The sequence below is a fragment of the Mastomys coucha genome, unplaced genomic scaffold, assembly GCF_008632895.1.
Source record: "Mastomys coucha isolate ucsf_1 unplaced genomic scaffold, UCSF_Mcou_1 pScaffold14, whole genome shotgun sequence".
Classification (NCBI taxonomy): Eukaryota; Metazoa; Chordata; class Mammalia; order Rodentia; family Muridae; genus Mastomys; species Mastomys coucha.
In genome coordinates, this window is record NW_022196896.1 from 41,859,795 (window position 1) to 41,878,770 (window position 18,976).

The following is an 18,976-nucleotide window of genomic DNA, read 5'->3' on the forward strand; positions in this document are numbered from 1 at the left end:
TACTAGGTCCCAAAGCTTGAAGGAGTGATGAGTTTCCTAAGGGTTACCCTCTGCTGTGTTTACACCGACACACAGAGCTTTTCTTGTTGGTGTGCAAAGCCTCTGAACTTTTGTGACATCTCCTTTTTGCTTTTTAAGATCTTTGCCTCAGAAAACTCTACAAGTGTACACTTCAATCAATCCAATAAAATTAAAAACCCTAAAACAGTAAGAACCTGAAAGTACTCCAAGTAAAATGCACTCGGTTTCTCTCACATTTCTGTCAAGAGGCATCAAGAGATCTAAAAGTCAAGATAACAAACTCATTACAAAGCTCTTGATTTCGATTTCTTATAATTTAAAACCCTGGGAGAATTTTGTACACCTTTGTACGCAGAATCAAAAAAGGAAACTTACCATCATGTTTCGTCCAAGGAACTTGTCAACTTTGAGAGAGAGAGGGAGAGAGGGAGGGAGAGAGGGAGGGAGGGAGGGAGGGAGAGAGACAGAGAGAGAGAGAGAGACAGAGAGAGAGAGAGAGAGAGAGAGAGAGAGAGAGAGAGGAGAGAGAGATACCCTCTGATCTTGTCAGGACAACCATTTACCAAGTGACTCAACTTCTGTTTTTAAAGGACCCTAGCATTTGCCTGCTGTAAAGAGGAATTAAGGGCACACTTGGAAATACAGGGACATACCAAGTGTTCGCAACAAAACAAACTGCATTCCCAAGGCGAAGGGCCTTTCCTCATCTTCCACAGACCTACGGGGAAGAGGAGAAGATGGTTTAGAACAATGGTTCCAAGAAAATGCCTGTCGCCGGGCAGTGGCGGCGCATGCCTTTAATCCCAGCACTTGGGAGGCAGAGGCAGGCAGATTTCTGAATTCGAGACCAGCCTGATCTACAGAGTGAGTTCCAGGACAGCCGGGGCTACACAGAGAAACCCTGTCTCGAAAAACCAAAAAAAGAAAGAAAGAAAACGCCTGTCAAAGCAAGCCTATCCTAGGCAGAACCATAAGCTAAGCAGGTACCTTCCCAGAATATTTAGTCCACTAGAATTTACTAATAGTCACCAACCAAGATTCCCTTAGTAAATCACAGGCTGGAAATGTTTCCATCAGAGACTGGTTAACTACCTCTGTGTGAATAATGGGGGAGGGCAGTAAGGCTTTTGGCTGAAGGGGGGAGCTCCTCTAAATGACCCCCCCCAAATCCTTTCTACTAAGAAAAAATGTAAAAACATATTCAAACCATTGCAGTCTCTTTTTCTCTTTCAGAATGTTCCAGAATTGAAGGTGTATCCTATAAAAACCACCCTCACAATTCCTCCAAGATTGGGGAAAAGTATCTACGGGCTAGAAATATCTGAAAGGAGGGAATCTCAATGAGAAAAATACTTTCTTAAGATTTGCTGTAGAGCCAGGCGGTGGTGGCGCAAGCCTTTAATCCCAGCACTTGGGAGGCAGAGGCAGGCAGATTTCTGAGTTCGAGGCCAGCCTGATCTACAGAGTGAGTTCCAGGACAGCCAAGGCTACACAGAGAAATCCTGTCTCAAAAACAAAAACAAAAACAAAAACAAAAAAATTGCTGTAGAGTGTTTTCTTAGCTGGTGATTGATGGGGAAGGGCCCATCCAATCGTGGTTGGTGCTGTGGTGTGCTGGTGCTCCTGTGTTCTATAAGAAAGCAGGCTGAGCAAGCCATCCAAAGCAAGGCAGTAAGTGGCACCCCCTTAAGGTCTCTGCTTCAGCTCCTTCCTGCCTCTAGGTTTCTACCCTGTTTGGGTTCCTGTCCTGACTTCCTACAATGGTGGACTATAAAGTAGAAATGTAAGCCAGGTAAACCCTTTCCTCTGAAACTCGTTTTTGGTCACGGTGTTTCATCACAATAGAAATCCTAATTAAGTCAAAGCAAAAGCAGAAATTACAGACATACACATATGCACATGCACACATACGTACATGAAAAGCCAGAGAAAGAGTAAGCTTTACCGAGCCACATTCTCCTCCAAAAATGGATGTTTTAAGAAATCCCCATGTGGTAGAAAGATTGGAATGTATTGATTTTGCAATTAGCAGAGATTCAATAACCCCTCTTTAGAGATTTGGTGTTAGAAGCCAACCCATAAATTGCCATGCTTGAACACTTCTGAAAATCTGTACAGTGAGGTGGCCTTTATAGAGTGTAATTCACACTTCTTACAGAGTTGGAAAAGAATGGGATGTTTCGGGTAAGTAAATTTACTAATGGGGCACATAATGTTTACATAATGAAGTACTTCATGCTTTCTCATGCACACAAGATCTAGACATGGAATAGAAAACTTTTCTGACCCTGGTGTCCTTACTGTCCTCCTCATATTATCTGTGTCTCCTAGCAATCTGACAGTTCTGCCTACTTGGCTACTCCGTCATGATCTGCTAACAGTGGAGCTGGTGAGATGGCTCAGCGGGTAAGAGCACTGACTGTTCTTCCGTAGGTCCTGAGTTTGGATCCTAGCAGCCACATGGTGGCTCACAACCATCTAAAATGAGATCTGACGCCCTCTTCTGGTGCGTCTGAAGACAGCTACAGTGAATTACGCTGGAGCGAGCGGGACTGAGCAAGTGGGCCAGCAGAGGTCCTGAGTTCAATTCCCAGCAGCCACACACATGATGGCCCATGGCCATCTGTACAACTACAATGTACTCATACACATAAACTTAAAAAGAAAAAAAAAGATCTGCTGACAGTGAGTAAAGCAGGGAGCCTTGATGCCCTGCTTTCTCCCATTCAGGAGCTATCTATCTCAGCGTGCAATGAGGAAGAAGCCCGCCTGTGTGACATAGGCTGACACTCTCAGGGAGCCTGATGTTTCCAGGCCTGTTGCCCAGCATTGTCGGGTTGGAAGAACTGGGGAAAAGGGAGCAAGGATGCTGAACCCCCTTCCCCAGGCTCTCTCTGTACCACACCTCTGCTCCTTCCAGCCCACAGTGTGTTGTTCTTCAGGCTTCCCAACCGTATCCTTTCCTAACCTGGCCATGTATGCACAGCCTTTAATGCAAGTAATTACAAATTGATCTGAATGGAACAGAACAGAAGCAGCTTCCAAGTTCTCTTCTAGGAAAACAAAACAAAACCACAACCACAACCAAAACCAAAACCAAAACCAAAACCCAACCAGGATTCAATACAGCAATGAAAGCACAAGCTGACCAACTGAAAGCTTCAATTTCCAAGTCTGTCCTGTCCTTGATTCAGCTCCAGGGCTGTATACTATAGTAAAATTAATGAACTCAGCATTTTGAAATGCAAGCCCAGCATAATTCCTCACTGATCCCAAAGGTGCAATATTAACTATCCATGAGGCCAGAGATAATATATCCTTTGCAATATTCATAATCTAGTCACTTTGCCCAAGCATTCCTGCCCTGCTTGTGGGTCTGGCTTCTTGATGCTAACATAAAGATGGCTTCCTTCCTTCCTTCCTTCCTTCCTTCCTCTTTCTTTCTCTCTCTCTCTTCTCTCTCTCTCTCTCTCTCTCTCTCTCTGTCTGTCTCTGTCTCTCTCTCTCTTTCCTTCTTCTTTCATTTTTTTTCTTTAAGATTATTTAAATTTATGTGTATGTGCACCTTATATATGCCTGGTGCCTGTGACCAGGACAAGAAGGTATCAGATGTAACTGGAATTATAGAAGATTATGCATGTGGGTACTGAAAATCAAATCCAGGTCTGTAAGACCCTGTTGAGCCTTAGCTCACCAGAGACCCCCCTGAGTGAATCATGTAGAGCCTGATCAAAAAGCAAGAGGATTTTTAATGTTCCAGTGCACTGGGGTCGTCCCAGACCGTAAGGAGAGGTGGAGGCCCCACACAGCTTGTTCAATGAGCTTTTATACAGTTTTCAGGGCAGCAGTCATTAGACACATTGTGATTGGCAAAACAGTGTGGCTTTTTAAACTGATTGATCTTCAGGGAATGAGGTGGCAAGGACTTCCCTTGTCTGAAGGTGGACAAAGGTCTACCCTGTGGAGTGTGTCTCCACCCACAGGTTGGTTCTCACCCTGTGGTCTGAGGAATGTTAATTGGCCTCTCCCTTCTGGAGAGTTCCACTACCTTCCCAAAGTTCCTGAGCTTGTCTCATTAAGCTTGACGGGAATTCCTGGCCTCCCTGTGTTTTTCTGAGATGTCCCTGTTTTCTCTTTTCTTAGAGGTAGGTTCTCTGGAAGAGCATCTAGTGCTCTTACCACAAGCCATCCCTCTCCAGCCCCATGAGTCGGCTTTCAACTCATGATGTCTGACTTCATAGCACAAAACCTTCAGACACTAACAGCACTGGAAAGGAAGTTTGATAAGTAATAAGAATAGCACCCAGCTGAAAAGAAAGTCTAGAATAGACAGCATTTCAGCCATCCTTTTCTCCCTGATGTGTATGTATCATATACATATGTATCCTACATATGCATAATACGGATGCAGCATTTCCTCCCCCTGCTTTGCTTGGCTTCTGTCCCTATGAGTATGCTCTCTCAAGCATTGCCTGGAGCTGTTCTCACCTGAGTGTCACTATAATGGCTGATGGCTGGGCACACGCTGTAATGAAGGTGACTATGAAAAGGAAGACCAGGAAGGGGATGAGGGTATTGCAGGTGCGTTTGCACTTCCCAGACACAGCATAGCCATTCTCATTGAGATAGGTTTTCACGATGACCACTCGGAGCTGGCTGCGCTGCCCCACCGTGGGTGGGGTGATCACTTGGCGACTTTGGACGCAGGTGCACTCTGTGTAATTTCGGACCTGAGTAGCAAATAAAGATAAGTTGTGTGTCGATCAAAATACTTTCTTATCAGCACTGACACGTCAAGGATTGTCTTGATATTATCAAAACCTGCTAGTTATGCTGTTTAACCCTAAACTCCCCTAAGAAGCTTCAAACCTCAATCTGTGACATGCCACATGCTCATTTGGAGTCACAAATACAACAACTTTGATTGCTGTTGAACTTGTAGACTCTCCAGTTAGCGAAGCCCTTAAAACAGAAAACAGCTTGATTTTTATGTGTGCTCACCAGAGTGCCTAGCACACGTTTGAGCACATAGTGAGTCCTAAAATAACATCTGTTAAACTACTAACACACTCATGATGGCTTCCAGTGTGCAGAGTGGTGTAGCCTAGGGATGCTGGTTTCAGTACCAGTGATGAGGAACTTCCTATTGGCTACTCCAGTTTACCCTCGGCAGGCTGGTGACCTCCAGGTAGAGGGATAGAGTTATCATCACTTCAGTCTGTACTCTAGCCTCAGCTCAGTTCTCTGGACTCTGGCAGACTCCAGCTGTCTGAAAACCCTGCTGTGCTCCACACTGCTTGCCCATGTTCTCAAACCCATATCTGAGCCCTACTGATGTAGAACATGTTGTTAGAGGGCACTGAGGATAGAGACGGGTAGAGGAGAACAAGTCTTCCCCAGGAACCACCTATTGTGTCTACTGAGCACAGACACATGATCAAAATGGAACTCTTCTAGATGCTACTTGATGTTACCAAACAAAATGAGGAATACTAAACTGGCCAATTTATCCTTTGCCTATTATGTTACTTTTTACTAAATGGAAATTAGCTGAACTAGTTCTCATGATGACTGCTTACAACAGTGGTAAGAGCAGGTTGGGCATGGGGTATTTGGCCAGTTAAGCCATTAAGAATGTTCAGTCCTTAGTAATTATAACAGTGTGCCCACAAGGTCTCATTCACTGCCATGTAACAGAGACTTCACTGCAAAGAAACAATGTCATGACCTCAATAGGTCACCCTCCAGAGTTTGTCAGCTATGTCATTGGGAACCAGCAGTAATAATTTCCATGTTGCCCTCTGGTTTCAAATTCAGAAAAACAAAAGTGGCACCTCCTAAACTCTAGGTCAATGGTATAGTCTCTAGATGGGCACAGAAGAAGCAAATGAATTTTAACCTTTAAATGAGGGCAATCATCTCCTATCTGTTCTCATGCTAACAGCCAAATTGGTCTCAGTAAAGAATAGAGTAGAATATAAAAACCTTCTCCCACAGTATTAAAGCCTATTTATAATTCACAGAGAAGAGAATTCTCGAAATAGCCTATTCTTCAGCCGACAGAAATATCTTCACTCTGGAAGTTAAGGGGTGGGAAGAAACTTAACTGACGGGCTTATGAAAAATGGCCATTGCCCATCTCCACAACCACCATTTAGCGGGCCAGCCTCCACAGCCTCTACTCGCTTTTCCCGGTGCCAACAGTGGGTAACCTTGACCTTCAGATCCATTACAAAGACCCTGGCAGAGGAACAAATGGGAAGCCCAGAGTCCAACCTTATCAAGTTTCCCTGAATTGGCATGAATGTAAAATAGGAGCCAGCTGACGAGGCCCAGAACTCCACACCTAGATCCTACCAGCAACTTTGACAAAAGTAATAGCTCTGCACAATTTGCCTCTCAGGGGGTGTTTTTCAGAGGTCCCTGGAGGGCTATTTAGAGCCTCAGAAACAAGGCAAACTGAAGTCATTGTGGGTACCTGGAGCCCCTGTCTCATGATACTGGACTCACAATAGAAGAGGAACTTAGGGTGTCTACTCACCCCAGTGGTAAGATTACCACTGTTAATGCAGCCAGCCAGACATGGGTTGAAGTATGTGATCCCATCTGATCCACAGACTGGCTCATATTCATGTATTTTACAGCCACAATTAACATTACAGCTTCCTGTCAGATTCCTATGGGGCATGGTCAGAGAAGGTCTGAGAGAGAGAGAGAGAGAGAGAGAGAGAGAGAGAGAGAGAGAGAGAGGGAGAGGGAGAGAGAGGGAGAGAGAGGGTCAAGCAAGGCCAAGAATGGAATGATAAGGCAGCAATCAAACTGTCTCTTTTAGAGAAAATATTCCCATGAATCAAATGTATGACACCATGAAGTAGGCACCTTCTATAGTTATTTCCACAAATTTACAACAAAGCATAAGGAAAAATAGATGAGATTGATTTAAAAATCAAATTATCTATGTTGCCCCAACCTCAATGCCCACCTTCATCAACAGACTGATCTCATGTCTGAGTCCAGTGACTTGAATCCTCATAGAACTCCTTGCTAGGAAACACTTGGCTCTGGATCTTAGCAAGGCTAGATCATGATATATTTCATTTGATGTTTAAATATACCCCAAAATAATTATAAAGGAGTGGTTCTCAACAGGGACAATTTTGTTGTCCAACTCAAGGGACTTTTGCCAATGGTGGGAGATAGCTGAGGGGTGCTGTGGACATCTGTTAGGGTTATGAAAGCATACCTCCAAACACAGCACAATGCTCAAGAGAGCTCCATCTACCACAGAAAGGGGCAGGTACCTAGCCCACGTGTCAGTGGTGTTTGAAGATGAGATGCCCAACCAATAAGCACATTCTGAAGACGGTAATGTGGGGATTTCCAAGGCCGGGCCATGTTAATTATAAACATGTGGAAGTATGCAGTATGGTATAGATTTACCTCACCGATGCTTCAGGAACTAGCGATGTATTATTTTACAATATACAATTAATATGTTTGGAGTTATTTAAAATTTATATTGAAAAAACATATGTATTTTCAGTATTGCTGGAGACAAGCATCTACATAAGACTGTTCAATTGATTGTTGTTTTATATCAAACAACTCTTATAATACTCATTTTTGTTGTTACAATAATTTATAAATTTTAAAGAATATGACAAAATTTAAAAAACGAAAGTAGGGGGTCTCTGGGAGGAGTTGGAGTACAAAAGGGAAAGAAGAATGTGATGTAATTCTATTTACTTAAAAATGTTTTTAAATATTAACAAATTCAGATAAATTGAAATTATGTTTCATTTCTCATCATAATGCAATAAAACTTAAATCAATAAAAAAGAAATGAAATATCTAAAAAAAAAAAAAACCTGCAATCCATGATAAGAGAGAAGAGCTTTTATTAGTCTGTGTGCGTAGTCTCTAAAAGTGACAGACTTTGCTGAGTGGTGGTGGTGCACACCTTTAACCCCAGCACTTGGGAGGCAGAGGCAGGTGGATTTCTGAGTTCGAGGCCAGCCTGGTCTACAGAGTAAGTTCCAGGACAGCCAGGGCTACACAGAGAAACCCTGTCTCGAAAAACCAGAAAAAAAAAAAGACAGACTTTAATTCCAGGCCAACAGTTGGTGTTGCTGCTACTTAGAAGCTGCTTGACATTTTTCTTCTGACAGCCTGCTCTGTCATAGGGGACAGCCCCACATTGCAGGTGACTGCCGCCTTCATATAGAACAGCTCCACATTGCAGGTGCCTGCTCTGCCTTCATATAAAACAGCTCCACATTGCAGGTGACTGCCGCCTTCATATAGAACAGCTCCACATTGCAGGTGACTGCCACCTTCATATAGAACAGCTCCACATTGCAGGTGACTGCCGCCTTCATAGGGGACAGCCACACATTGCAGGTGACTGCCGCCTTCATATAGAACAGCCACACATTACACATGCCTGCCGCCTTCATAGGGAACAGCCACACATTGCAGGTGACTGTCACTTATGAGACTGTCCACTCAAGAGACACAACCGAAATCTAACATCAGGGTATGCTTTAGTCACACAGACAAGAGCATCCTCTCAGGGCTATCTTGTTCTCTATTTCAGGGAAATGTTACAATAGTAAAAGCTCCATGAAATGTGAGTTAAAGGGCCTGGACAGATGACTCGAAACTTAAGTGGACTTGTTGCTCTTTCAGAGGACCCAAGCTTAGTTTTCAGCACCACATCAGGCAGCTAGCAACTGCCTCTAAATCCTACCAAAGTAGAAGATGTCTACTGTTCTCTGCAACCATTGGACATGCACACACACACACACACACACACACAGGTGAAAATAAACATTTTAAATCCTAGCACTCAGAAGACATGGGTGGTAAGTGCAAGGCAAACCTGATCTACATAATAATTTCCAGGACTTCCAGGACTACATACTAAAATTCTTTCTCAAATAACAATAGTATTATTGCAGCAGCAGCAGCAGCAATACTTTTAAGAAGAAAAAAGTGATTAAATGAAGTCAACAAGTAGAATTATCAGGAAAGGAGGTAGATATTCATAAAAAGGTATTTTTTAAAAGATTTATTTTTATTTTACATTTATGAGCTATGATATCTGTGTATATGAATGTTTGCCTACATGCTCTGGCCCCTCTCACTCTGGCATAATTCACTGTAGCTGTCTTCAGACACACCAGAAGAGGGCGTCAGATCTCATTATGGGTGGTTGTGAGCCACCATGTGGTTGCTGGGATCCAAACTCAGGATCCTTGGAAAAGCAGTCAGTGCTCTTACCCACTGAGCCATCTCGCCAGCCCTCATGAAAAGGTCTTTAAGAGGAAAAGTCGCCATGGAATGAAATAGAATGCAGTCATCATGGCTCACTTCTGCAATGGGATGATTTGCAAAGAATCTTTGTTTTTTCCTTACTGAAAATAGAAATTTTTCTCACATAATATCCTGATTATGGTTTTCTTTCCTCTGTTCTCTTAGTTTCCCTCCACGTCTCCTCCCATCAGGATCTGTCTTTCATTAGAAAATAAGCCAGGTGGTGGTGGCGCATGCCTTTAATTCCAGCACTTGGGAGGCAGAGACAAGTGGATTTCTGAGTTTGAGGCCAGTCTGGTCTACAAAGAGAAACCCTGTCTCGAAAAACCAAAACAAGAGAAGAAAAAAAAAACCAGCACTGGCTAATCTTTATCAATCAACACCTAAAGAACAGTGTTTTTATTTAAAGTGATATACAACAACAAAGTGTATCAATGTATACTATGAGTTGAAAACAAAGCTCTGCCACCGCTGGGTGTGTAGGAAGACAGTGAGACTCGACACCTCACACTCACATGGGCACTGGCACCTTAAGCTCTGAAGACCACTAGGCCTTCCAATTGTCACTGCCAGAAACGGAAAATTGTCCTTCCTCAGACATTCTGTAGCTCAAGAAGTCACCTCTGGAAACAGTTTCTTCCAGACACTGAAGTCACAAGAAGATAGCATACTAGATTCAACTACAAGCACAAAGAGATGACATCTCATTGACAAAGAGCTATCATCTTTCACGCTGGAGCTATTAAATGATATGTCAAGAGACAACATTGGTTGGAAGTGCAGTTGGCAATTAGATTTAAATCAACCCTTAGAAGTATTTGAAGGTAGAGGGAGCAGGGAGGTGGTTGGTCTCATTATGCAATGTGTTTACTTAAAGTCTTACTTAAGCAATGACTCTCATAATAAATGCCAACTTGACTATAAGATGGTTAAGATACACCTGTGCTAAGTAGAAGTCCCTAACCACAGTGGGAGGTTTCAGACACACTAATTAATTAAACTCTATAGAAAATTCAGATGTTGGGGATGGAATTGCTTGAAGTAGAAATGGATCAAGCTATCAACTACAGTTCCTGGAATCTTCATGGATCAAGCTATCAACTACAGTTCCTGGAATCTTCACGGATCAGGCTATCATTTATAGTTCCTGGAATTTTCATGCTGAAAACACATGAACTTCTCAAATCTGAAGTTTCCTTTACTTTACTTTTACTTTATTATAGTTGGAATGCTTTAACAAATCTAACTACCGAACCTGGGGGGTGCTGGTTATTGGACATATGGTATGTATGCCACTGGGCTATACCCTCAGCAGATCATTTAAAATGTTGCGCCTCCTCTCCCTCATTTATCTCTTTACTGACTTTATAGGATAAAACATTACAATGTAGGTTGGTCCCACCCCTTTAAACCTAGCACTAGGTAGTCAGAGGAAAGCAGATCTCTGTGAGTTCATGGTCAGTCTGGTCTACAGAGTAAGTTCCAGACCAGTTAGGACTACACAGAGAAACCCTATCTTTGAAAAAGGAAGAAGTATAAGTTAATGACAGGTAGAAAGCCAGAGTTCCTAAGGTAGGCAGCCACACGCTGTTGAGCAGCTTTTCACTGAAAAAGAAACCCAGCCAAGGCAATAAGGATCTCACTTTACCTACACTCTGAACGTGGCATGCCAAGAGGCCTTGCCATTCACAACTGCCCATTCTATTCCATTCTTGGAGTATCTTCCTAGAAACAGGTAGAAAGCCAGAGAAGTTATCCATGAAAACTGATGATTTCTTTTGCTAACCCACAAATGTCACTAAAATCAGTTTGCAAAGTACCAGGACACCTGGGTCTCTGCTGCAGTACCCAGCACTCCAAGATAGGATGACCCTTCTCAAGTGATCACAGTCAAATGAGGTGTACCTAAGAGGCATTTTTGTTTGGTTGGGTTTTGGCTTTTGGCTTTTCAAGACAAGGTTTCTCTGTGTAGCTCTGGTTATTCTAGAACTCACTTTGTAGACCAGGCTGACCTCAAGCTCAGAGATCGTTTGCCTTCTGAGTGCAGGGATTTGAGGTGTGTGCCACCACCAGTCAGCTTTAAGATGCATATTTACATGGAGATCTAAGGAGGTTCAGCAATATTGAGTAACATTCCTGTGCAAAGGCAGAGGCCTGGCATCTGCTTGCATTCTAGAATGAATGGAGTTGCTCAGCATGATCTCAAGGAAAGAGAACAGGGGCAAGAAAGAAATGCACACTAAGCTCAATTCCATGAAAGGAAATGTGCCTCTTAAATAATCTTCATACTAAAGACAATGAGCATTTGTTTAACAATAGCCAGATGCTCTAAGCCGGAGGCTTCCTATTGGAGAGAAGGTGGCATCTCAATTTCTCCCCTCTGTGTCATTTTAACTTCTCAGCATGCTGAGATTGACATTTTTTATCAATTGTATACAGAAGATAGCCAAGACACAGCAATAGCAGATTGCTAGTGTGCATGGTATGTGGTGGGAGGGTCACACAACTAGAAAGCAATAAAATTAACACTTTCCTTTGAGAATAATACTGTTTTAGACAAGATGGCTTGGGTGGAAAGCAGGGTAGAAACCTCACTTTCTCACTAACATGGAGCTGGTTGCCTACTAAGAAAAGAAAAACTATGGTAAGATTTAAAAGACTTGAGGAAATGGATTACAAAGCAAAGAAAAAGAAACCAGCATTATAAGTTTGAGGAAGAGAGCTGACCATGGCTAAGAAAATGGATTGTTCGGCAAAGATGAGGGCCTGCTAAGGTTGAAACTCATAAATTTGTTATGGAGTCAATCAGCACAATTATATAATTTCCCCTGGCAATGCTAGGGGACTAAGAAGCAATTGATTTGGGGTTGGCAGGACATAATGGTATCAAGCAAAGACTTTAGAAGACTTAAGGGGACCTGTAGTTCCAAAGCAGGTAAGATACAGAGTCTGGCTTCCAGATCTTCTAGAAATACATTTGAAATAATTATGGACTAGAGGTAAAAGGAACAAAATCATATACTATTGAAGAAATAGAAAAACTAGCAGCAAGCTTCATGACAGTTGCAAGCAGACAGCCATGAGCTGGTTGTCAAAGATTGTTATCAGAAGTGCCAGGCAAAATGATCTGTGGAGAACATAATGGACCCCACTGAGGGAGCTAAGCCATGAGTAGTCCCTTCAACTCTCATCTTTATTCTTACCACCAGCTCCAATTCAGAGCCCGCAAAATCATCAGAAAGCTCTGAGGAAAACTGTAAGAAACTTAAGAAACTAAACTTCTCCTCTAGATGTTGACCACTGAGACGAACACTTTCATTCTTGTATTGAGGGTCGCGTAGGAAATAGGCACACCTGAGAGATGCTAGCCTGAGTGCTGTCAGTCTGAAAAGACTGTTGTCAGTAAATAGGAAAAACAAGCAAAGAAACAAAACAACAACAACAACAACAGCAAAAACCCTTTAAATCCAAATGATAAGATGTAAGGCAAAGAAGTAGAGGAAAAAAAGTCCTAGTTGTAAGAGATCTAAAGAGACCTTACACTCTAAAATACCAGGATCCCATAAAGGGGGAGCAATCAAAAGTCAAAAAGAAAAAATAATCCTCAAAGTTTTAAAAATTATATGGCAAGTTTAAAACAAGTCTTTTGAAAAACAGCTCTAAGAGCAAAATGTACAAAATTATGATATATAGCAGAATAGGTTAACACAGAGAAACCCATTCCCTAAGCTCTAACAGAAGAATAAAAACTATCTTGGAAATCACAGGAAAAAAGGGGAGGCTGTGGAGGTTTGGATAAGAATAGCCACCATAGCCTCATTTATTTGAATGCATACTTCCAGAAAGAGATACTATTTGAAAGGATTAGAAGGGTTAAGATGTTAGGCCTTGTTAGAGGAAGTGTGTCACTTGGGGAGAGATTTGAGGCTTCATCCCTATGCCTAGAGCGGAGTCTCTCTTTACCTACTTATGAATCAAGATGGAGTTCTCAGCTCCTGCTCCAGTGTCTGCCTGCATGCCACCACCATGATGATAAGCTAAAACTTTGAAACTATAAGCAATCCCCCAGTTAAGTGCTTTCTCTTATTTATTCTCAAGTGTTTACTGGTGATAGTGTCTCTTCACAGCAATAGAACAGTAACTAAGAGAAGTTGGCGCCGTGGAGTATTGCTGTGGCTGGCTTTACCGCATTTGTTGTAGGAATATGGAAGCTTTATGAGACTGGACCCAAAAAAAGTGGTTTAACACTTTAAGCAGGGTTTTCAGGGCCATCCTAGTAGGATCCTGACAGACACTGGTCCTGAAAACAATGCAGATTATAACGGCCCAGCTCAAGAGGGGATGAATATTAGTGGTTGGCCTGTAGAATTAAATAATTAATAAATCCTGGCAATGGGTTCGTTTACCCACCTCAGTGCTCTAGGTTCCTGAATGAAAGACACACAAATAGCCTTTACATTTTAATATGCCTTAAACAGCAAAATAGTTGGGCTACTGCCCAGCCTCCATGCAGTTAATCCTGAGTTATTATTTACTAATTCTATGTTCTATCTCTGCGTCACTGAACCCAGCCTGGCAGCCTTCTGGGCCACACTTTCCTGGCTCCTTCCCACGACAGCTACTCCTCTCTTTCCTGCCCTCTTCTCAGGCATGGCATCTCCTCTCCTCCACACTTTCCTGGAATGGTGGATCTCCTCTTTCTTTTTCCTCCCTGTCTCAAGCCTGGAAAATCCTAAAATACCACCTCTGTCTGTCCTCCTCGCTATTGGCTGTTGGCATCTTTATTTACCAATCAGAACCAACAAGGGTCAGGTTCCCAGGAACTATTTGCAGACACTCTCATGTAAGCAGTTTTTGGGGAACATAATTAGCATTCATAATACAAACAGCTACAGTGGCCTATGACCATTCTTGTGATATTTTGGAGAAATTGTGTCTGCTTTTTGCCTTTTTACACTCACCCCAACCTCCCCAAATAAGAAATCTGTCTGAGGCTAAATTGAAGAGTTTTGGGTTAATGACATTGGCAAAGATTTCAAGGCAGCCTAATATTGATTCTGTCCTGTGGTTATTAGTGGTCACTCTTATGCAGATCCATAATGAAAAGGAACAAGCTGAGCAAGGAAGAATGCAAAATATACAGTTTGAGGAGAAAAAGAACATCAGGAAATGTCGTGTGTAAGACAAAAGTTCCAGGTCTCAAGAAGATAAAAAGTTTAAAGGAAAGCTTGATGCTAAATGGACTAAAAGGATGGTGACCTTAGAGCAAGACCCCACCCCGCCATGCTTCCAGCTTGTGAAAAGAAATTAAAGTTCGAATGGTGAAGAAAACCATCAATAATAGAAAACTGATACAAATGTAATTGAACAAAGATGCCAAATTCCAGTCTCAGGAAGCAGTAGGACCATGTGGTTCTGGCTTTAGAGTCAAGGATATAAGAAAGGGGCTTAGAAAAGTTGCTGAGGCCAGGCATGTGTCAGGGGTGTCTCTGCATGGCCCAGGGAGGCCCAGGGAGGCCCAGGGAGGCCTAGGGAGGCCCAGGGAGGCCCAGGGAGGCCCAGGGAGGCCATTCCATGAAGCCATGAAGGTGAAGCCTGGCTTGTACTGGAGATCCCAAGATGCTGGAAATGCCAGAGTTGTGTGATGCTTGCCAAGGAAAGCAGCAGACTGGATGTGGAAGCCGCCCAAGAGAGAGATATATGTTACGGGCAACAAAGCTGAAAGACTTGAATATCTGAAGAATTATTTGGCATCAGTCATGGAGATGTAGAATTTGCAATTTGTCCTGCTGCTTTCAATCTTGTTTTGGTCCAATATTTTCTCACTATGCTTCCTTTCCTTCCTTTTAAAAGGCTAATGTATATCCGGTGCCACTGAATGTTGGAAGTATGTGTCTGCTTTATTTTTATTTTTATTTATTTTTATTTTTTTATTTTACAGGGGATTACAGTTAAGAGATTGCCATGAGTTGCAGAAGAGACTCTAAACTTTGGAATTTTAAACAGTGTCAATACTAAAATAGACTATGGGGACCTTTGCTGTTACACTGAATGCTTTTTTCATTATGATATTGCTATAAGCCTATGGGACAATGGAATGTGCAGGTTTGAATAAGAATGGAACCCCCAAGCTTATATATGTAAATGCTTAGTCACCAGGAAGTGGAATGATTTGAAAAGATTAGAAGGATTAAAAGGTATGGTCTTGTTGGAGGAAGTGTAACTAGGGGTGGACTTGGAGGTTTCGAAAGCCCATGCCAAGCCCAGAGTCTGTCTCTGCTTATCAATCAGGATGTGTTCTCAGCTCCTGCCTCCCGGAATATAGTCATCCTCTCTGCCACAATGATAATGGACTAAATATCTGAAGCTGTAAGTAAGACCTGTTTAAATGCTTTCTCTTATAATAGTTGCTTGGTCATGTTATCTCTTTACAGCAACAGAGCAATGACTAAGACAGAGGCAAAAACATACAGGTACAGTAGGAGAAATATTTCTTAAGTTAACGTGGGAAAAGATGTACTTAGTTAAAGGGGTTCATTAAGCGGGCAGGATAACAAATGAACAAAAAACTTCGGAAATATCTAGCTATTCACCCCTACCGTACAACCTCCCATCCATCCACCCAACCACTCAACCATCCACCCATCCATCCATGCATGCAACAAATCTTCGTGTATTGTTTTAGATATGAGAGACACAGCTATTGTGCAAACAACAAAAGAGCTTATCTCAAGGACCTAGGTAAAGAAGGTAATCAAAGAGGAATTAAACAAAATACTTCCAGATGTATTTAATGCTATGGAGAAATGAGAAGGAGTAATGTACCCAAAGTGAAGAGGAGAAGTCTTGGTGAGAAAGTGACATGACTAAAACTGTACAAATGATCAGTCACCTATAAATTCAGGATAATAGTATCTATATTAACAATATCATGGGTTCTCACAAGTTAATAATATATGTAAGCCACATAGAAGAATGTTTGGCATGTTCTAGGTTGAGAGCTGGCTACGTTTCATATTTTTACTAATGGTATAGGAATATCCAAACATATTGGTACATAATAACAAAGCTCAGAAAAACAATTGTCAAATGCTATAGTTTAAGTATAGCACAATTAAAAAATCAAAACAGATATTCTTAGTGTTATATATAAAGAAATTTTGGAAAGATACACAAAACTAAACTAGCCAGGTGTGATTACACACACTTATAATCTAACAGTTGGGAGGCAGAGGTAAAGAGAGGGTCTTTGTGAGTTTCAGGGCACTCTCATTTACAAATGAGTTACTGGCCAAGCAGTGCTATGTAGTGAGACCTTGTCTCAAAAAGCACAAGAGGGAGGGAGAAGAAGAGAAGGAAAGGAAGAGAGAGAGGAATGGAGAGAGGGACGGAGGGGGGAGGGAGGGAGGAGAGATGAAGGGAGGAGGGAGGGAAGAAGGGAGAAAGGAAGAAGAAAAGAATATAGATTACTAAAAGATAAGGAAGAAACTAAATTAGGAGGATTAAATAATGAAGGCATTGGAGGACAAGTTAAAGAGGAAATATGGGAAATATGGAGGAGGGCAATTAACACTAAACGTCTTTTGAAAGAAACATCAGAAGCCAACTACTGTAGATGCTCCCTAAAATGTAAGAATTTAAATGAAATCTCCATATAATGAGGTACACAATGCCCCAACTAAACACCTACACCACATCACACAGTAAAATCTCCAGTTACACAGTTACATCTGTTGAGTTGTTCCTTCCTCATACATCACAGACTATTGTCAAGACTATTGGTCTCCACAGCCTGACAGCCCTATTGCTGTAGACAGCACTTACTTAGAGATCAAGTGTGGGGAGAGCTAGCTGGTGCCCACCTACAGGCTTCACTCCTATGGACTGCTGCTCATCATGCTGGACGGTATTCTGCATGGTGCCAGAGGAGAAAAGGAATCACTAATAAACCCTGTGACCTAAACCAGCAATCTGCCTGCAACATCCTCTGGTGCAATAGTGGCACAGATGTTATGAGAGTAATCGACCACTTTCAAAATTAGATTCGAGGCTGGAGAGATGGCACAGTAGCTAAGAGCACTGGCTGTTCTTCTAGAGGCCCTGAGTTCAATCCCCAGCAAGCACACAGCAGCTCTTCACTTTGGTTGTGTGTTAATGAGATCTGATATCCTCTTCAGGCATACAGGCATAAATGCAGACAGAGCTCTCATACAAAAACAAAAAAAAATTTTTTTAAATTTAAAATAAATAAAGTGAAATTGGATTTTAAGACCCACTCCATGAACTGGAACCCATTCCTGACACTGCTAAACTGCCCAGGAACCCGACACTAGATAGATTATGGGCAGAAGGGAAAACTTACTGCTACCACTCTGCTAAAGAAAAAGTGCAATAAAATTATTCCAAATGATATATTACTATATCCATTGATCAGTGTTTGGGTCAACCCTCAGCAGAAAAGTTTCTTCTTGAAGTAGATGGCAATTAACACAGAGACCCTCAACTGGACCGTGTGCAGACAATGAGAGACTTTGGTATATTTAGTCCAAGGTAAGATGTCTTCACCAAACCCTCCCCTCAAGGCTCTGGGGTCTATGCCAAAAAAGAAGGAAAAAAGACTTTAAGAGCCAAGAGTTGATAGATTACTCCAAGTAACTAGCATCTTCCCACCACAACGGGGCTGGCACACCTAGGACCTCACAGGACAGCAGGGCTGACAGACACACCTAGGACCTCACAGGGCAGCGGGGCTGACAGACACACCTAGGACCTCACAGGACAGCGGGGCTGGCACACCTAGGACCTCACAGGACAGCAGGGCTGACAGACACACCTAGGACCTCACTGGACAGCAGGGCTGGCACACCTAGGACCTCACAGGACAGCAGGGCTGACTGACACACCTAGGACCTCACAGGACAGCAGGGCTGACAGACACACCTAGGACCTCACAGGACAGCAGGGCTGACAGATACACCTAGGACCTCACAGGACAACAGGGCTGGCAGACACACCTAGGACCTCACAGGACAGCAGGGCTGACAGACACACCTAGGACCTCACAGGAGAGCGGGACTGGCACACCTAGGACCTCACAGGACAGCAGGGCTGACAGATACACCTAGAACCTCACAGGACAGCAGGGCTGGCAGACACACCTAGGACCTCACAGGACAGCAGGGCTGACAGACACACTTAGGACCTCACAGGACAGCGGGGCTGACAGACATACCTAGGACCTCACAGGACAGCAGGGCTGGCAGACACACCTAGGACCTCACAGGACAGCAGGGCTGACAGACACACCTAGGACCTCACAGGACAGCGGGACTGACAGACACACCTAGGACCTCACAGGACAGCAGGGCTGACTGACATACCTAGGACCTCACAGGACAGCGGGGCTGACAGACACACCTAGGACCTCACAGGACAGCGGGGCTGACTGACATACCTAGGACCTCACAGGACAGCAGGGCTGACTGACACACCTAGGACCTCACAGGACAGCGGGGCTGACAGACACACCTAGGACCTCACAGGACAGCAGGGCTGACTGACACACCTAGGATCTCACAGGACAGCGGGGCTGACAGACACACCTAGGACCTCACAGGACAGCGGGGCTGGCACACCTAGG

General features: G+C 43.1%; 1 protein-coding gene across 6 annotated transcripts in view; it reads right to left on the minus strand.

Annotated features, from left to right (window-relative positions):
• The window catches only part of Slco5a1 (solute carrier organic anion transporter family member 5A1), a 130,235-nt gene that overhangs the window by 9,579 nt on the left and 101,680 nt on the right, over positions 1-18,976 (minus strand). For all 6 annotated transcript variants that reach the window (XM_031366881.1, XM_031366882.1, XM_031366883.1 and 3 more), the window contains 3 exons: positions 6,563-6,722; positions 4,510-4,751; positions 675-739 (listed from right to left, as the gene is read on the minus strand). In XM_031366881.1, coding sequence (XP_031222741.1) covers positions 675-739; positions 4,510-4,751; positions 6,563-6,722 — 467 coding nt within the window. The remainder of the gene's footprint in view (positions 1-674; positions 740-4,509; positions 4,752-6,562; positions 6,723-18,976) is intronic.